At 37.9% G+C, this 17,789-nt stretch overlaps 1 protein-coding gene across 2 annotated transcripts in view; it reads right to left on the bottom strand.

Annotated features, from left to right (window-relative positions):
- The window catches only part of KLF8 (KLF transcription factor 8), a 347,285-nt gene that overhangs the window by 91,131 nt on the left and 238,365 nt on the right, over window positions 1-17,789 (bottom strand). For both annotated transcript variants that reach the window (XM_002700142.6, XM_010822040.4), the window contains exons 3-5: window positions 3,679-4,243; window positions 1,027-1,132; window positions 266-402 (exon numbers count right to left, since the gene is read on the bottom strand). In XM_002700142.6, the coding sequence (XP_002700188.2) occupies window positions 266-402; window positions 1,027-1,132; window positions 3,679-4,243 (808 nt within the window). The remainder of the gene's footprint in view (window positions 1-265; window positions 403-1,026; window positions 1,133-3,678; window positions 4,244-17,789) is intronic.

The following is a 17,789-nucleotide window of genomic DNA, read 5'->3' as shown; positions in this document are numbered from 1 at the left end:
GTTAAGACTTCCCAATTAGAAAGACCTACAGGGGCTCAATGGGGACCTTAACTATTCAGAAGACACCAGGTTTATGTTTTCTTAGGCTGGTTTCATGACAGCTACTGTAGAGTAGAAACATGACATAGGGGTAAAAGCCATGAATGGAACCTGTGCCCATAAGTATAAATAGATCAAACTTTGTTTTAGGACTTTCTTCTCTTCCTTTCTCTCAGAGATTTGGTGTGCGTGTGGCAGGGGGTAGTTAAGGTGGAGGTGGGCAGACCTGTATGGATTCTGCGGTGGGCTTTCAGGTGAGAGCTTTTGGTGTACACTTTGCTGCATCCTGCAAAGTCACATTGGTGAATCCGTCTTCTCTTCAAGTCAAGGGACTCTTCTTGCATTTGTGTCATTGCTGCTGGTCTGAGCAAAGAAAGAGAGATAGGGCCAAATAATGATTTTAAAGTGGAGGCTAATAAGTGAATTTATGTATAACGGGATCCCCTCTTACATGGATTTAATTTATTCAAATTTAATATCAGCCCTGCCTCCCAGAAGGAATAATTGAAATAGTTCAAGCAATTCCCTCAACTAGGCCATTATGCTGAGTAAATGTAGGTCCCAGAAGGTGGTAATATTTCTTTGGGTGGTTTCTGTTCCCAAACTGTGTGAGCATTTCATTCTAATAAGCCTCATTCCTAGGTTTAAATAAATGTATTTTTCATCCAACATGGTTGCTAAAATGCAAACCAGTGATAAGGTTGCTTTAAACTTACAGAAAGAAACAGAATGCAATTGTACTTCATAGGAAATTTGTACATTTTTCAAGGGTAAAAATCAATGATCTACAATTAGAACATTACTGTGTCATAACATCCATGTCCATGCACATGTGTGCATACAAGCACACCTTCACTGAAAAAGCAGTTTATCTATATTTTGTTGTCCTCAAATTCTTACTACTGTGTCTGAGAATCTGTTCCACTGCTACCACAGACACACACATGTATACAGAAAATAACCTGAAGTAGAGATAAAAGTACTTACTCTTGCTGTAGTCCTTGAATACCCTGTAAGGATCCACTCTCAATTGCATTCTCCTCATTGTCACTTGGGATCTCCAGTGGAGATAGAGAGGTGGGTTCAACTTTAACTAAAAGCAAATAAAAAGAGCATTGTGGGCTACAAATATACGAGTCTAATCATTTCAGGATTCCCAGTTTGGCCAATATTAGAAGTAGCAGCAAGATAGAGAAATAAAGAAAAGCAAAAATGAAAGAAGTATATTTGTATGAAAAGAAGAGAAAAAACATTTAAAATTTTAGCATAGCAGGATACAGAAATTCCTTTGAGGGAAGTGTAGAAAGGAGCTTTCTGGAGCTTTTTCACTAGAATGAGCTTCTCTAAGACAGTGAGATGGTGGGTTTCTCTAGGATATGGTCTGAGTATGATTCAACTCTATCTCCAGCTCCCAAGACAGGGTCTCCTGAAAAGTCAGGTTCAATGTGTGTTTGTTTAATCAAACTCTAAATAGTTCTCTAGCTGTCCTCAGATCAATGTCTAGGTTCATGTCAGAGGTGAGAACATCTCCTTTGGCTTTTGTGTTCCTAAATGAAAATGAGTCATTGAGATGAGACACATAATGGGTGTTGAGTAGGTGCTTGATATATATTACCATCCTTCCCTTTCAACTATGTTGGCAGAAGCCCTCAAGTATTTATTGTCAAACACTGGTGTCTCTGATCCCTAACAAAACTTAGTCAGGTGGTCAGCCATCTTTCAGATCTAGTGAAATGTTCAAAATTTCTATACAGAAGAAACTTAAGGATGGCAACAAAGTTGAGTGTGGGGAGTACTTGTTTAGTGCAGTCATCTCCATACATTGTATATAATTCACTAAAACATTGTAAGTATGCACCTGTGTCTGTGTCTCTGAATGTGTATCTGTGTTTATGATCTAAATATACCTATATCCTAAACTTATGTGTAGATTATGGAAAATAAATAAAATAACATGTAAAGGGTAAGAAAATACAAATAAAAATTTGATGCTTTCTTTTTATGCTGCAAATATTTTCTGCAACATCCCTTTTTGCCCCCAATCAAAGTGTAAGCATAGCATTTTAGAGACCACAGTGCTAATGGTCTTAGCTTGAAATGACAACACTTTTAAAATGCATTCTGTTTATTTAAAATAGTTCTGATGGTTATTATGGGGCAATTCAAAACTCATCAAAACCATCCAAACTGGCTTAATATCATCATATTCTCACAAAAAAAAATAATTTACCATTTTTATTTGGCTCTCTTTCTACATGAGAATTGATAACCATATTTTCCCCCCTTAAGAGATGTCAGACACAAGATTGTTACAAACACTTATCATTACCACAATTAACCACTAGTCGATAATAGCATTTTTATTCAGAAGAACATGACAGAGTCTCAGCAATTTGATGCTTGGTATGTTCTTTATTATCATACATTTAGTGATGGAGTGATAATAAGGTATTGAATCTCAAAGGTAGAAAACTCTGAGAAAGATTTTGTTTGTTTGTTTGTTTTACATTGAGCTGAAATCTGATTCCTAGTCATTTCTACCCACATATCTCCCATTTGGTCTTATTAATTAATGCTAAACATTTATCAGCTCCTCTCTGACATGAGTTTGAGTCCTCTCACCATCTTAATCTTTATCCTCTGACTATAATCCAATTTCTCAAAGCCTTTCCTAAAGCTGAACATCTAAAACTTATTGTAATTCTATAGATGTGGTGAAGCTAAATATCTTGAATCACTTCAAAAGGCTATATAATTTTCTTCCATCGTGTCCCATTACAAATTAGATATTCCTCTAGGAAGGGGACTGGGTGGTTGGTGGATAGTGGTGAAAGGGAGATAAACATACCTTTCTGAATTCTAAACTTACTTTTAAAAGTAGGTAAAAGGTAACATTAAATTTCGAGTTTGTTCATCAGATGACTTGTTATAACTTCTATCTACCACTTTGCTTTCTGGAGATGCACAAAGAAACATAAGATAGTCTTGCCCTCCAGCAATTTACAATTTAGTTGGGAAGAATGCCCATATACTTGTGATACAGGCATGTAAAAAAATAATATGAAGGATGATAGATGCAAAATGAGGTGGAACACAGGAGAGATGGCAAAATTTCAAAGAAGACTATTTTACCTGGAGAGAAGAGAAAAGCTAAAGTGTTGGGAGAGGCAAGGAGGTAAGGCTGGCTATGTATGTAAGGCGAGAAACTTGCTCAACTTTTCTACCAAAGTATTCCCAATGGCATAAGAGACTAAACATATCCTCTACCTAAGGGTGGTTGTCTTAGTAAGCTTAAAAGTGTTTTTGAAGTTCCTGTCTTATCTTAAAATATTATTCAAATATTATATTTTTCTTTTTAATAAAATATTTTAAATTACTTACTATCAAAATATAGAGGTTCTAGTAAGTTATATAGTATTTCACTCAAAGATATGCATACCACAGTTTGAGAAACATAGGCTAAAAAGAGTCATTGTACATTTGTAAGCATCAAAGAAACATGATGAAAACAGTATTTATGAAAAATTGCTCTTAAAGCTATATACAAGAGTAATTGGAAAATAAATAGGAGATACAATATTCAAAAAGGGAATAGATTGAGGTAGGTAAGTCTCAGCAAAGGGGCACATTGATGCTCACCTGATCCAACATTTTTGCCATCTCCTCCAATGAGTGGGACTGTAATGGCTGCAGGGTTCCCATCTGCAGGCAAAGTAGTATACACCATGGGCAGCGACTGCACCACCACTGGGATGGCCTTCAGGCTACCCATCTTATTTGGCAGATTGACTGAGGGGATGGTGTGAATCACATGTAAGATCTGATGGCCACCAGTGCCCTGAGATGAGGCCAGGATAGAGCCTGGAGTCAGAACAGTACGGATGCTTGCTGAACTGCCTGTGTCTGATGTTGAAGTGGACACTACAAGAGTCTGGGAAGCAGGCTGTGGCTTGGGAGAACGTATTGGAGATTGCAGCATACTGGCAGGCTGGAGAGGAGCCTTTGGTTTGTGAAAGGAGAGGTCAACTGGTTCCACCTGGGGCAAGTTGAAATCATTAGCCAGAAGTTCTTCTGGGGGCTCAATCTTGATGTCATTTAACAATGCTGGGTTCTTCATGGAGTTGGCATCCAGGAGTGGTGGAGATGTCATATTACCTCTGTCTGCTCTCTTAAGGGAATCTCTAATTTGAACAGGGCCAGTGACCTAAAATAAATACATAAACAAATGAGAGGTACAAAGTGTTAGTACCCTGAAGAAGAGACATGTAAGCAATGAAAGAAAGAAATCTCTATTATCTTGTTATGGGCAGAATATATAGGGAATTGAGAAAAATGAAGCAAAAGAAAAAAGAGGAAAAAGTAAAAGAAGAGGAAAGAGGAGGGAAACTTTATTGAGTACCAGCACCAGGCACTGTTTAAGGCAGTTATATTATTTCATTTAATCTTTACAGTAATTCTGCAAGATTAATCAGAATCAACACATCTGAGTATCTACTATAAGTAGTGTTTTAAGCCCAGTGAGGGCACAAATGAATAAGGTATAGCCATGAAGTACATAGTAACATACCAACTATAATGATAGAATAATATGAATAACTTAAAAGTCATACCATAGTAAGTGATGCAGCCCACATACAAGCAAGGCATTTTAGAAAAATAAAAGGGAATGACTCTTTCTGTCTAGAAGATTAGGGAAGGTTTCAAAGAGGAAGTGATATTTTAGATGGGTCTTAGAGAATTAATAGAAGTTCTGTTGGCAGAGAAATGCTAAGAAAGAGATTTATGTCTACAGAGGTATAACAATAAATAATATGCTTAGGGAATAATGATGCAGTACAGTCAATTGTATCATATACAGAATCTAACTGTGCAACTATTAAATTTGAAAATAATAATTAAGGGACTTCCCTGGCAGTCCAGTGATTAAGACTTCATGCTTCCAATGTAGGGTGCATGGGTTCAGTCCCTGGTCAGGGAACTGAGACCCTGCATGCCATGTGGCATGGCTTAAAAAAAAATACTAATTAAATGATCACTTTATGCGTGGCTATGTGCTAACTCACTTTAGTTGTGTCCAAGTCTTTCTGACCCTATGGACTGTAGCCCACTAATCTCCCGTGTCCATAGGGATTTTCCAGGCAAGAACTTGGAATGGGTTGCCATGCCCTCCTCCAGGGGATCTTCCTGACTCAGTGATCGAATCCATGACTCTCATGTCTCCTGCATTTGCAGGTGGGTTCTTTACCACTAGTGCCACCTGGGAAGCTCCATTGCTTTATAAGCAATATATAAAACAACATTAAACCTCAAACTAATTGCAATTTTTCTAAGAGTTCCATGAATTCAAAGGTCAAAGATATGCTTAATTAAAAAATGGGTAGAAGACTTGAAGAGACATTTTTTCAAAGAAGACATACAGATGTCCAATAGTCACATGAAAAGATGTCCAACATTTTTAATTGTTAGAGAAATGCAAATAAAAACAAGTTATCACCTCACATCTGTCAGAATGGATAACATAAAAAAGTCTACAAATAAAAAATGTTGGAGAGGATGTGGATAAAAGGGAAAACTTTTACACTGTTGATGGGAACATAAATTGGTACAGCCACCATGGAAAACAATATGGAGATTCCTCAAAAAATAAACAATAGAATTATTATATGATCTAGCAATTCCACTCCTGGGTATATATCTAGAAAAAGCAATAAAAAGAAAACACTGACTTGAAGAGATATGTGTGCCCCAGTGTTCAGAGCAGCACTATTTATAGTAGCAAAAATATGGAAGTCACCCAAGTGTCCACCAATAGACAAATAGATAAAGAAGATGTGGTACACACACAAACACACACACACACACACACACACAATGGAAGAGTATTCAGTCATAAAGAATGAAATTCTGTCATTTGCAGCAACTTGGAGGGTCCTAGAGTGAAATAAGTGCAAAAGGATACTGTATGAGGGAGACTTTCAAGATGGTGGACAAATAAGATGGGGAGATTGCCTTCACCTCCTACAAATACCTCAAAAAATCATCTGCATGTGGAACAATTCCTACAGAACACCTGCTGAAAGCTGGCAGAAGAACCCAGACTTAAAAGGCAAGCCAATCTTCAAGGAATGAAGTAGGGCAAAAGATAAAAAGAAGAGACAAAGGACTTCGGGATGGGGATCTGTGCCTTTGGGAGGGAGTCATGAAGGAGCAAAGTTTCTGCACACCTGGAAACACCTTTATGGGTAGGATCAGGGGGGAACTTTACAACCTCAGAGAGGAACATAGCAACAGGTGCTCAGAAGGCAAAATGGAAAAAATTCACCACGGAGATAGTTGCTGAACAGCATTTCCCAGTCAAGAAGCTGCTCACACACCCACACCTGCAGAGAGTGAGGGCTAGGTGCTGAAACTCAGGCTTCTGGGATTGGACCCCAGGGAGAGGATTGGGGTTGACTGCCGTGAAGATACTCAGAGGGGGCTAGTGTAACACAGCTGAGGGAGTCCAGGGAAAAGCCTGGGCCTCACAGAGAGGCAAGAGGTCACTGTGGCAAGAATATTCTAAGTCCTACATTTGTGACAGGACCCTGCATTTGTGAATTCATTAGGGGGATGAGCTGGCTGAGGTCTGAGAATCCAAAGGTAGAAGAGCTGGCACAAGTGCCAGAGGTGGAAGACACAGGCCACTACGCTCTTGACCCCAGGCTCAAGCTGGGGTCAAGCTAAAAGCAGGCACGGGTCGCTGACCACATCTTCCTGGGGCCTGAATTGCTTGGCTCTGCTGAGGGACCCACAATGCAAGGCCAACTCCTGTGGGGAAGTACATGATCTGCCTCAGACTGTGGTGACGTCCTGCAGGTCTTGGCCACAGCAGGCACCGCCCACACTGTGTCTGCTGTACCCCTTCCTCTCCCCAGCCCAACTGAGGAAGTAAGCCCTAATAAGCTTCCACTTTCACCCCTTGTGTCTGGGCAGAGAACAGATACCAGAGGACAGCCTACAAGCAGAGGTGGGCCTAAAACAAAGGCAAAGTACCAGGGGCCACTTGGGCAAAGGAGAGAAGGGGAAATTGCTCTGGCAGCCACAGGTACAGCAGATTAAATTTCCCAATTAGCCTGAGACTGTGGCCTTTAGGCGCTTCCCCCATGCTCAGCAGTAAAGAATCTGTCTGCAACGCAGGAGCCACAGATTTAATCTCTGGGTTGGAAGATCCCCTGAAGGAGGGCATAGTAACCCACTCCAGGATTCTTACCTGGAGAATCCCATGGACACAGAAGCCTGGCAGGCTATAGTCCACAGGGTCATAAAGAGTTGGATACGACTAAAGCAACTTAGCACACATGCCTGTAGGCTTTAGGGGCAACTGTGGATTTTGGGAACAAGTGAAAGCTTGAATAGGGCAAGATTTGAGTCTGAGCTGACCTCACACTGACCACCACAGGTGCAGAGACCTTTCTAGAAATATCGGGAGGATTTTCTGAGTAGGCAAATTGACTGGAGCACACTGTGTAGAGAAGAAAACAGAGGAATCACAAGGACAGTTTTCTTACTACCATTCTCCATATGTTTCTTCTCTTTTTTCTCTCTTTCTTATTGTTCTAATGTTGTTTTTTCTTTATTATTCATTTTATGTTTATTTTTTATAATCTAGTATTTTCTTTTTCAAAGCATCTTATTTTTAAATAAATTCACATTAATTTTTTTCTATTTTTACAGTACTCAAGTTATTTTGCATTTTTCCATGCTTTTTATTTTGTATATTTGCTAGTGTAGTTTTTAGTATTCATTTTCATTTAGACGTTTGTTTATTGGCTTGATTGCTCTCTTCTTTTTTGATCATTTTTATCCTTTTTTTCCCCCTATTTTTCCTCATTCACTTCTCTTTGCATGTATTTGAGTTTCTTTGGGTATTCTTGGTTGTTTTGAGCATTGCTTTGCACATCAGACTTGGGGTTTTGTCTTCTATGCTGTGTGGCCTATAATGTCTTGGTGCTAAAGTAAGCAGTCAGCCCTGAACAACTGAGATGGGATAACCAAGTCCAGAACTTTAGACCACCAGGAAATCTTGATCCCATGAAACATTAATGGGTGAGAGCTCTCCCCAAAGCCTGTCTCAACACTAAGATCAAGTCCCACTCAAAAGCCAACAAGCTCCAGTACCAGATGCCTCACATCAAACTTTTAGCAAAACAGAAACACAAACCTGCTTATTAGCAGAAAAGCTACCCAAAGTCATACCAAGCCAATAGACACACCAAAACACACTACTGGACATAGGCAGTGCCTCTCAGAGAGGCAAGATCCAGCTACATCCACCAGAATACAGTACAAGTCCCTCCAACCAGGAAACCTTCACAAGGCACTAGTCCAATCCAACCCAAAGAGGGCAGACTCCATTAAGAGGAAGTAAGACTTTCTACCCTGCAGAAAGGAGACCCCCAACACAGTAAACTGAAAAACATGAAAGACAGAGAAACATGCAATAGATGAATAAACAGGGTAAAAAGCCATGTTACCAAACAAATGAAGAGGAAATAGGCAATTTACCTGGAAAATAATTCAGAGTAATGAAAGTAAAGATCATGTGAAACGTTAGAAATAAAATGGAGGCACAGATAAACATACTGGAGGCATAGATTGACAAGATAAAAAGAAATGTTTAACAAGGACCTAGAAGAATTAAAGAATAGAGAATCAGCAATGAACAACAAAACCCATGCTTGCATGCTAGGTCACTTCAGTCATGGCTGAAATTTTTGTGACCCTATGGACTGTAGCCTGCCAGGCTCCATCTGTTCATGGGATTCTCCAGGCAAAAATATTGGAGTTGACTGTCATGCCCTCCTCCAGGGGATCTTCCTGACTCAGGGATCAAACCCATGTATCTTACATCTCCTGCTTTGGCAAGCGGGTTTTTTACCATTAGTGCCACCCGGGAAACCCAAATAACACAGTAACTGAGATTAAAAATACACTAGAGGGAACCAATACCAGAAAAACTGAGGCAGAAGAACAGATAAGTGAGCTCGAGGATAAAAGGGTGGAAATAACTGAAACAGAGCATAATAAAGAAAACATAATAAAAAGAAATAGATACAGTCTCAGAGACTGCTGGGACAACATTAAATGCACCAACATTTGAATTATAGGGGTCTCAGAAGAAGTAGACAAAAAGAAAGGGTGTGAGAAAATATTTGAGGAGATTATAGTCAAAAGCATCCTTAACATGGGAGAGGAAATAGCCACCCAAGTCCAGTAACCCAAGAGAGTCCCATACAGGATAAACCCAGGAGAAATACACCAAGACACATATTAACCAAACTAACAAAAATTAAACACAAAGAACAAATATTAAAAGCAGCAAGGGAAAACCAACAAATAACACACAAGGGGACCCCTATAAGGCTAACAGCTGATCTTTCAACAGAAACTCTGCAGGCGAGAAGGGAGTGGCAGGATATACATAAAGTGATGAATATTAAAAAATCCATAACAAAAATTACTCTATGAAACAAGGATCTCATCCAGATTTGAAGGAGAAATCAAAAGCATTACAGACATGTAAAAGTTAAGAGAATTCAGCACCACCAAACCAGCATTGCAACAAATGCTAAACGAATGTCTCTAGATAGGAAACACAAGAGAAAGTAAAGGCCTATGAAAACAAACCCAAAACAATAAAGTAAATGCTAATGAGATCATATTGGCTTCCCTGATAGCTCACTTGGTAAAGAATCCTCCTGCAATGCAGGAGACCCTGGTTTGATTCCTGGGCCAGGAAGCTCTGCTGGAGAAGGAATAAGCTACCCATTCCAGTATTCTTGGGCTTCCCTTGTGGCTCAGCTAGTAAAGAATCTGCATGCAGTGCGTGAGACCTGGGTTTGATCCCTGGGTTGGGAAGATCCCCTAGAGAAGGTAAAGGCTACCCACTCCAGCACTCTGGTCTGGAGAATTCCATGGACTGTATAGTACATGGGGTCCCAAAGAGTCAGACATGACTGAGTGACTTTCACTTTATTTTCAATGAGATCATATATATCAATAATTACCTTAAATGTAAATGGACTAAATGCTGTAACCAAAAGACCCAGGTTGACTGAATGGATACCGGAACATGACCTCTATATATACTGTCTACAAGAGACCGACCTCAGAACTAGGGACACATACAGACTGAAAGTGAGCAGCTGGAAAAATTTATTCCCTGCAAATAGAAATTTAAAAAGAAAAATGGGAGTGGCAATAATCAGATAAAATAGACTTTAAAATAAAGGCTGCTACAAGAGTCAACGAAGGACATTACATAATGATCAAAGAAAAAGATAAAACAATAGTATAATAATTATGAATATATATGCACCCAAGATAGGAACACCTCAATACATAAGGCAAATGATAACAACTATTAAAGGGGAAATTGAAAGTAACACAATAATAGTGGTGAACTTTAGTACCCCACACACCAATGGACAGATCATCCAGACAGATAATTAGTAAGGAATACAATTTTTAATGATACATTAGACCAGTTGGACCTAATTGATACCTACAGAGAATTTCATCCAAAAACATTAGATTCCACCTTTTCTTCAAGTGCACATGGAACATTCTCTAGGATAGATCATATAATGGGTCACAAATTAAGCCTTAGTGATTTTTTTTTAAATTGAAATCACTTTAAGCATCCTTTCTGATCACAATGCTGCAAGATTAGATATAAACTATAGGAAAAAAATATAAAAAACACAAACACATGGAAACTAAACAACATGCTTCTGAATAACTAACACATCACTGAAGATATCAAAAAGAAAATCAAAACATGCCTAGAAACAAATGACAATGAAAACACAACAATCTGGAACCTATGGGATTCAGTAAAAGCAGTGCTAAGAGAAAGTTCATAGCAATGCAAGCCTACCTGATGAAACAAGAGACATCAAATAAACATAACTTTACACTTAAAGCAACTAGAATAAGGACAAAAAAATCCTAAATTTAGTAGAACGAAAGAAATCATAAACATCAGAGCAGAACTAAATGAAAAAGGGTTGAAGAAGACTATAGCAAAGATCAATAAGCTAAAAGTTGTTTCTTTGAGAAGATAAAGGGACAAACTGTTATCCAGACTCATCAAGAAAAAAAGGGATAAGACTGAAATCAATAAAATTAGAAATGAAAAAGGAGAAGTTACAACAGACAACACAGAACTACAAGGGACCATAAGAGACTACTATGAGCAAATATATGTCAATAAAATTGACAACTTGGAAGAAATGAACAATTCTTATAAAAGTTTACCTTCCAAAACTGAACCAGGAAGAAATAGAAAATACGAACAGACCAATCACAAGCACAGAAATTCAAACTGTAATAAAAAATCTTTCAACAAACAAAATTGACAGGTGGATTCTACCAAAAATATAGAGAACAGCTAACATCTATCCTACTCAAATTCTTCCAGAATTGCAGTGGAGGAAAACTCCCAAACTCACTCTATGAGGCCACCATCACCCTGATACCAAAACCAAAGATGCCACAAAAAGTCTTTTGGACTCTGTGGGAGAGGGCGAGGGTGGGATGATTTGGGAGAATGGCATTGAAACATGTATAATATCATATGTGAAATGAATCATCAGTCCAGGTTCGATGCATGATACAGGATGCTCGGGGCTGGTGCACTGGGATGACCCAGAGGGATGGGATGGGGAGGGAGGTGGGAGGGAAGTTCAGGATGGAGAACATGTGTACACCTGTGGTGGATTCATGTTGATGTATGGCAAAACCAATACAATATTGTAAAATAATTAGCCACCAATTAAAATATATAAATTTATATTAAAAAAGAGAAAATAAAAGGTCAATATCACTAATGAAAACAGATGCAAAAATGCTCAACAAAATTCAAGCAAACAGAACCCAACAACACATAAAAAAGATCATACATCATGATCAAGTAAACTTTACCCTAGAGATGCAAAGATTCTTCAGTATACGAAAATCAATGTGATACACCATATTAACAAATTGAAAGATAAAACCCATATGATAATTTAAATAGATGCAGAGAAACTTTCATCAACACTCAACATGCATTTATGATAAAAAAAAAAATACTCTCCAGAAAGTAGGCATAGAAGGAATATACCTCAACATGATAAAAGCCATATACCACAAAACATTGTCCTCAATCATGAAAAACTGAAAGCATTTCCTCTAAAATCAGGAACAAGACAAGGGTGCCTACTCTCACCACTGTAATTCAACATAGTTTTAGAAGTCCTAGCTGCAGCAGTAAGAGAAGAAAAATAAAAGGAATCCGTATTGGAAAAGAAGAAGTAAAACTCTCACTGTTTGCAGATGATATGATTCTCAACATAAAAAATCCTTAAAAGGCCACCAAAAAATTACTAGAGCTGGAAAATGAACATAGTAAAGTCACAGGATATAAAATTACTACAGAGAAATCCCTTGCATTCCTATACACTGACACACAGAATTTGAGACCCATTAAAAAAGGTTTTAATGAGGAAAAAAAAAAAAAAAAGAAAACTCAGGAAGATAAATTTAAAAAGCAATTCCATTCACCACTGCAATGAAAAGAATAAAATGCTTAGGAATAAATTTACCTGAAGACCTGTATGGAGAAAACTATAAGACACTGATGAAAGAAATCAAAGATGATACAAACAGAGAGATATACAATGTTCTTGGATTGGAAGAATAAATAGAGTGAAAATGATTATACTACCCAAAGCAATCTGCAGATTCAACACAATCCCTATCAAACTACCAAGAGTATTTTTCATAGAATTAGAACAAGTAATTTCACAATTTTTATGGAAACCCAAAAGACCCTGAATAGCCAAAGCAATCTTCAGAAAGAAGAATGGAATTGGAGGAATCAACCTTCCTGACTTCAGACTATACTGCAAACCTACAGTCATCAAGATAGTATGGTCTGGCTCAAAAAGAGAAATATAGATCAATGAAATAAAATAGAAAGCTCAGAGAGAAATCCATGCACCTATGACACCTTATCTTTGACAAAGGAAGCAAAAATATACAATGAAGAAAAGACAGTTCCCTCAACAAGTGGTGCTGGGAAAACTGGTCAACTATGTGCAAAAGAATGAAAGTAGAACACTTTCTAACACCATACACAAAAATAACCTCAAAATTCATTGAAGACCTAAACATAAAACCAGAAACTATAAAACTCTTAGAAGAAAACATAGGTAGAATGCTCTCTGACATAAATCACAGCAAGATCCTCTATGACCAACTTCCTAGAGTAATGGAAATAAAAACAAAAAAGCAAATGGGACTTAATTAAAATTAAAAGCTTTTGCACAGCAAAGAAAATTATAAACAAAGGGGAAAGACAACCCTCAGGATGGGAGAAAATAATAGCAAATGAAAAAACTGACAAAGGATTAATCTCCAATATATACAAGCAGTCCATGCAGCTCAATGCCAGAAAAACAAACAACCCAATCAAAAAGTGGGCAAAAAAAAAACACAAAAAAACAAAAAACAAAACAAAACTAAAACAAACACTTCTCCAAGGAAGACATACAGATGAAAAGATGCCCAACATCACTCTTTATAAGAGAAAGACAAATCAAAAGTAAAATGAGGTATCACCTCACACATGCCAGAATGGCCATCATCAAAAAATCTATAAACAATAAATGATGGGAAAGGTATGAAGAAAAGTGTACCCTCTTTCCCTGTTTGTGGGAAAATAAATTGATACAGCCACTATGGAGAATATTATGAAGTTTCCTTTAAAACCTAGGAATAAAACTACCACATGACCCAGAAACCTCACTATTTCTCACTATACCCTGAGAAAACCATAACTGAAAAATACACAGGTTCATAGTAGCCATATTTACAATAGCCAGGACATGGAAGCAACCTACCTGTCCATCAACAGATAAATGGATAAAGAAGTTGTGGTACATATATACAATGGAACATTACTCAGCCATAAAAAGGAACACATTTGAGTCAGTTCTAAGGAGGTGGATGAACCTAGAGCCTGTTATATAGAGTGACTGCTGCTGCTGCTGCTAAGTTTCTTCAGTCGTGTTCGACTCTGTGCGGCCCGATAGCCGGCAACTCACCAGGCTCCTCTGTCTCTGGCATTCTCCAGGCAAGAATACTGGAGTGGGTTGCCATTTCCTTCTCCAATGCATGCATGCATGCTAAGTCACCTCAATCATGTCCGACTCTTTGTGACCCTATGGACAGCAGCCCACCAGGCTCCTTTGTCCACGAGATTCTCTAGGCAAGAATACTGGAGTGGGTTGCCATTTCCTTCTCCCTTATAGAGTGAAGCAAGTCAGACAAAGAAAAACAAATATTGCATATTATTTGTTTTTCTTTGTCTGACTTATTAATGCATATATATGGAATTTTGAAAGATGGTTTTGAGGAACCTATTTGCATTGGAGCAATGAAGATGCAGACATAAAGATCAGACTTGTGGACACAGTGGGGGAAGAAGAGGGTGGGACAAATTGAGAAAGAAGCATGGAAACATATGCATTACCGTATGTAAAATAGATAGCCAGTGGGAATTTGCTGTTATGATGCAGGAAGCTCAAGCCCAGTGCTCTGAGACAACCTAGAGAGGTGGGATGAATTGGGAGACGGGAGGGAGGTTCATGAGGGAAGTAGGACATATGTATACCTATGGCTGATTCATGTTGATGTATGGCAGAAACCAACAAAATATTGTAAAATATTCATCCTCCAATTAAAATTAATTAAAAAAGGAAAGATACTGTATGATATCACATACATAGAATGTTAAAAAAAAAAATTACAGGGAAATCCCTCATGGTCCAATGGTTAGGACTTGGTGGTTTCACTGGGAGTTCAACCCCTGATTGGGGAACTAGGTCCTGCTAGCCATGTGGCACAGCCAACTAATAATAATAATAATAATAATACAGGCAAATGTTTATACAAACCAGAAAGAGATTCACAGATATAGAAAAAAAGGGGCTACCAAAGTTGAGTAGACAAACTATGGATAAGGGATTAAGAGACACAAGCTACTATGTACAAAAGAGTTAAGCAACAAAGATATATTGTACAGTACAGGAAATTATAGCTATTATCTTATAATAACTTCTAATGGAGTATAATATGTAAAAACACTGAATCACTATGCTCTACACCTGAAATATATAATATTGCAAATCAACTATACTTCAAAAAAAAAAAAAATAAAGGATATTGTGCACTGTGTAGTGCCATTGCCAGGCAACACCTGGACCCTAAAGAATGCTTTAGAGATGGTAGTGCTACTTAGCCAGTAACCAGTCAACACTCCATCCTCTATCAGAATTATATTTGAGTTATGGGAGTTTTGAACTATTAGAGACGTTCAAGAATGCATCCCTTACATAAAATACAACTATTCTTTATTTTTGGACTATAAGGGAAAGTGCAGTTCAAAGAAAGCCTAGCTGAAATAACAGGTAATTGTTTTGAGGAGGGGAGTGACATGGGCAGAACTATTTCTGTGATATTTATCTCCTTAACGAAAGACAGATTGAAGAAGGAATAAGACAGGATTCAGAGAGATCAAAAAGGGAGCATAAGCTTTCTTATCCATTCATCTGCTGATGGACATCTAGGTTGCTTCCATGTCCTGGCTATTATAAACAGTGCTGCGATGAACATTGGGGTACACGTGTCTCTTTCCCTTCTGGTTTTCTCGGGGTTTGGGATGGGCAACACATGTATACCTGTGGCGGATTCAGGTTGATGTAGGCAAAACCAATACAATATTGTAAAGTTAAAAAATAAAATTAAATTAAAAAAATTAAAAAAATAAATAAATAAATTTATATTTAAAAACAAAAAAGGGAGCATAAGGAAAAATTTTGGTAAGTCATTTATGATACAATTGGATATATTTAAATATTGACTGGATATTGGAATATATTAAATAATTATTGTTAATTTTTAAATGCTTCATAATTATATTATGGTTATGATATTTTAAAGTTTAGATGAGAGGTAATGTGGGCCTAAACTCAGAGAATGATGAGGGGCAAGAGGCAGCGTTCTCTTATTCTGACTTCCTTTAAAATACTATCAGAACAGGATGAGCATGAATAAAAGCATCAAAAAGTAGTCACATTGTTACCTATAGTATTTAGCCAGACAGCCAACTATGGTCTCCTTCTGTTATACTATGATATTTTTCATTTCTCGATTTACAAACCCTCATCCCAACTCAGGCTTTGTTTGTGATCCACATATTGCTTCAATCTGCTCCTCTAAGACATGTCTTCTGTACTTTGACCCACTGTTTGACATGCTGCTAATGTAATCCATCCCTCGTGAGCGGATTCACTTCACCTAGGTAAGGTAAGCAGTAGAATCCTGTTGGTGGGGAGGGGGAGGATATGGAGAAGTTTTCAAAAATAGCTCTGCTGAACTTTAAAATTCCTTGTCCTCTGAATCCCTCAATAAGCTCCTATTTTCCCCATATGTCCCACTTGTCCCTTACCCTGACTAGCTCCCTTCTTAGATTAAAAAGGCAGAATCACAGGAATCTCTGGGATAACAGAGATTCAATAACATTGAAAAAAGAGTTACAACAAAAAGCATACAAAGAGGTTAGACTGGAAATTCCCTGGTGGTACAGTGTTTAGGACTTGTTGCTTTCAGTATCAGAGCTCAGGTTCAATTCCTAGTTGGAAAACTAAGACTCTGCACGTCACGTTGTTCAGTCACTAAGTTGTGTCCAACTCTTTGCAACCCCATGGACTGAAGTACACCAGGCTTCCCTGTCCTTCATTATCTCCTGGAATTTGCTCAAAGTCATGTCCTCTAAGTCAGTGATGCCATTCAACCATTTCATCCTGTTGCCTCCTGCTCCTCCTGCCCTCAATCTTTCCCAACATCAACGTCTTTTCCAATGAGTCAGGTCTTTTCCAATGAGTTGGCTCTTGGTATCACGTGGCCAAAGTATTGGAGCTTCAGCTTCAGCATCAGTCCTTTCAATGTATATTCAGGGTTGATTTCCTTTAGGATTGACGGTTTGGTCTCCCTGCTGTCCAACGGATTCACAAGAGTCTTCCCTAGCACCACAATTTGAAAGCGTCAATTCTTTGGTATTTAGCCTTCTTTATACTTCAATTCTCACATCTGTACATGACAACTGGAAAAACCATAGCTTTGACTGTATGGACCTTTGTTGGTAAAGTTATGTCTCTGTTTTTTAATACAATGTCTACCTTTGTCATAGCTTTCCTTCCAAAGAGTAATTGACTTCTAATTTCCTGGCTACAGTCACTGTCCACAGTGATTTTGGAGCACAACAAAATAACATCTGTCACCCTTTCTGCATTTTCCCTTACTATTTGCTATGGAGTGATGGGACCAGATGCCATAATCTTAGGGTTTTCAATGTTGAGTTTTAGCAAGCCATGGGGCGAGGACAAAAAAAAAAAAAGAAGAAAAAGTTAAGTATAATATCATTTTTCTAGAAGTATAGAGATTGTGGGTATAGATATAAAAATAAACAGCCTAACAATATACATTAAGGGAAGATTAAGTTAACTTTTCAGAGACTTTTTGGATTCTATGCTTTAGGTCATGAAACCTAATGAAGCTGAAGTTCTGAATGTTAAATACAAAATGGAGACTACTTTGGCAACCTATATCTTTTGCTAAATAAAGGCTATCTCCTAGACTTTGAGTGTTTCCCAGGATAATGCTAT

This window comes from Bos taurus, chromosome X, assembly GCF_002263795.3.
Source record: "Bos taurus isolate L1 Dominette 01449 registration number 42190680 breed Hereford chromosome X, ARS-UCD2.0, whole genome shotgun sequence".
NCBI classification, from domain to species: Eukaryota; Metazoa; Chordata; class Mammalia; order Artiodactyla; family Bovidae; genus Bos; species Bos taurus.
This window is presented reverse-complemented; position numbering and strand designations above follow the sequence as displayed.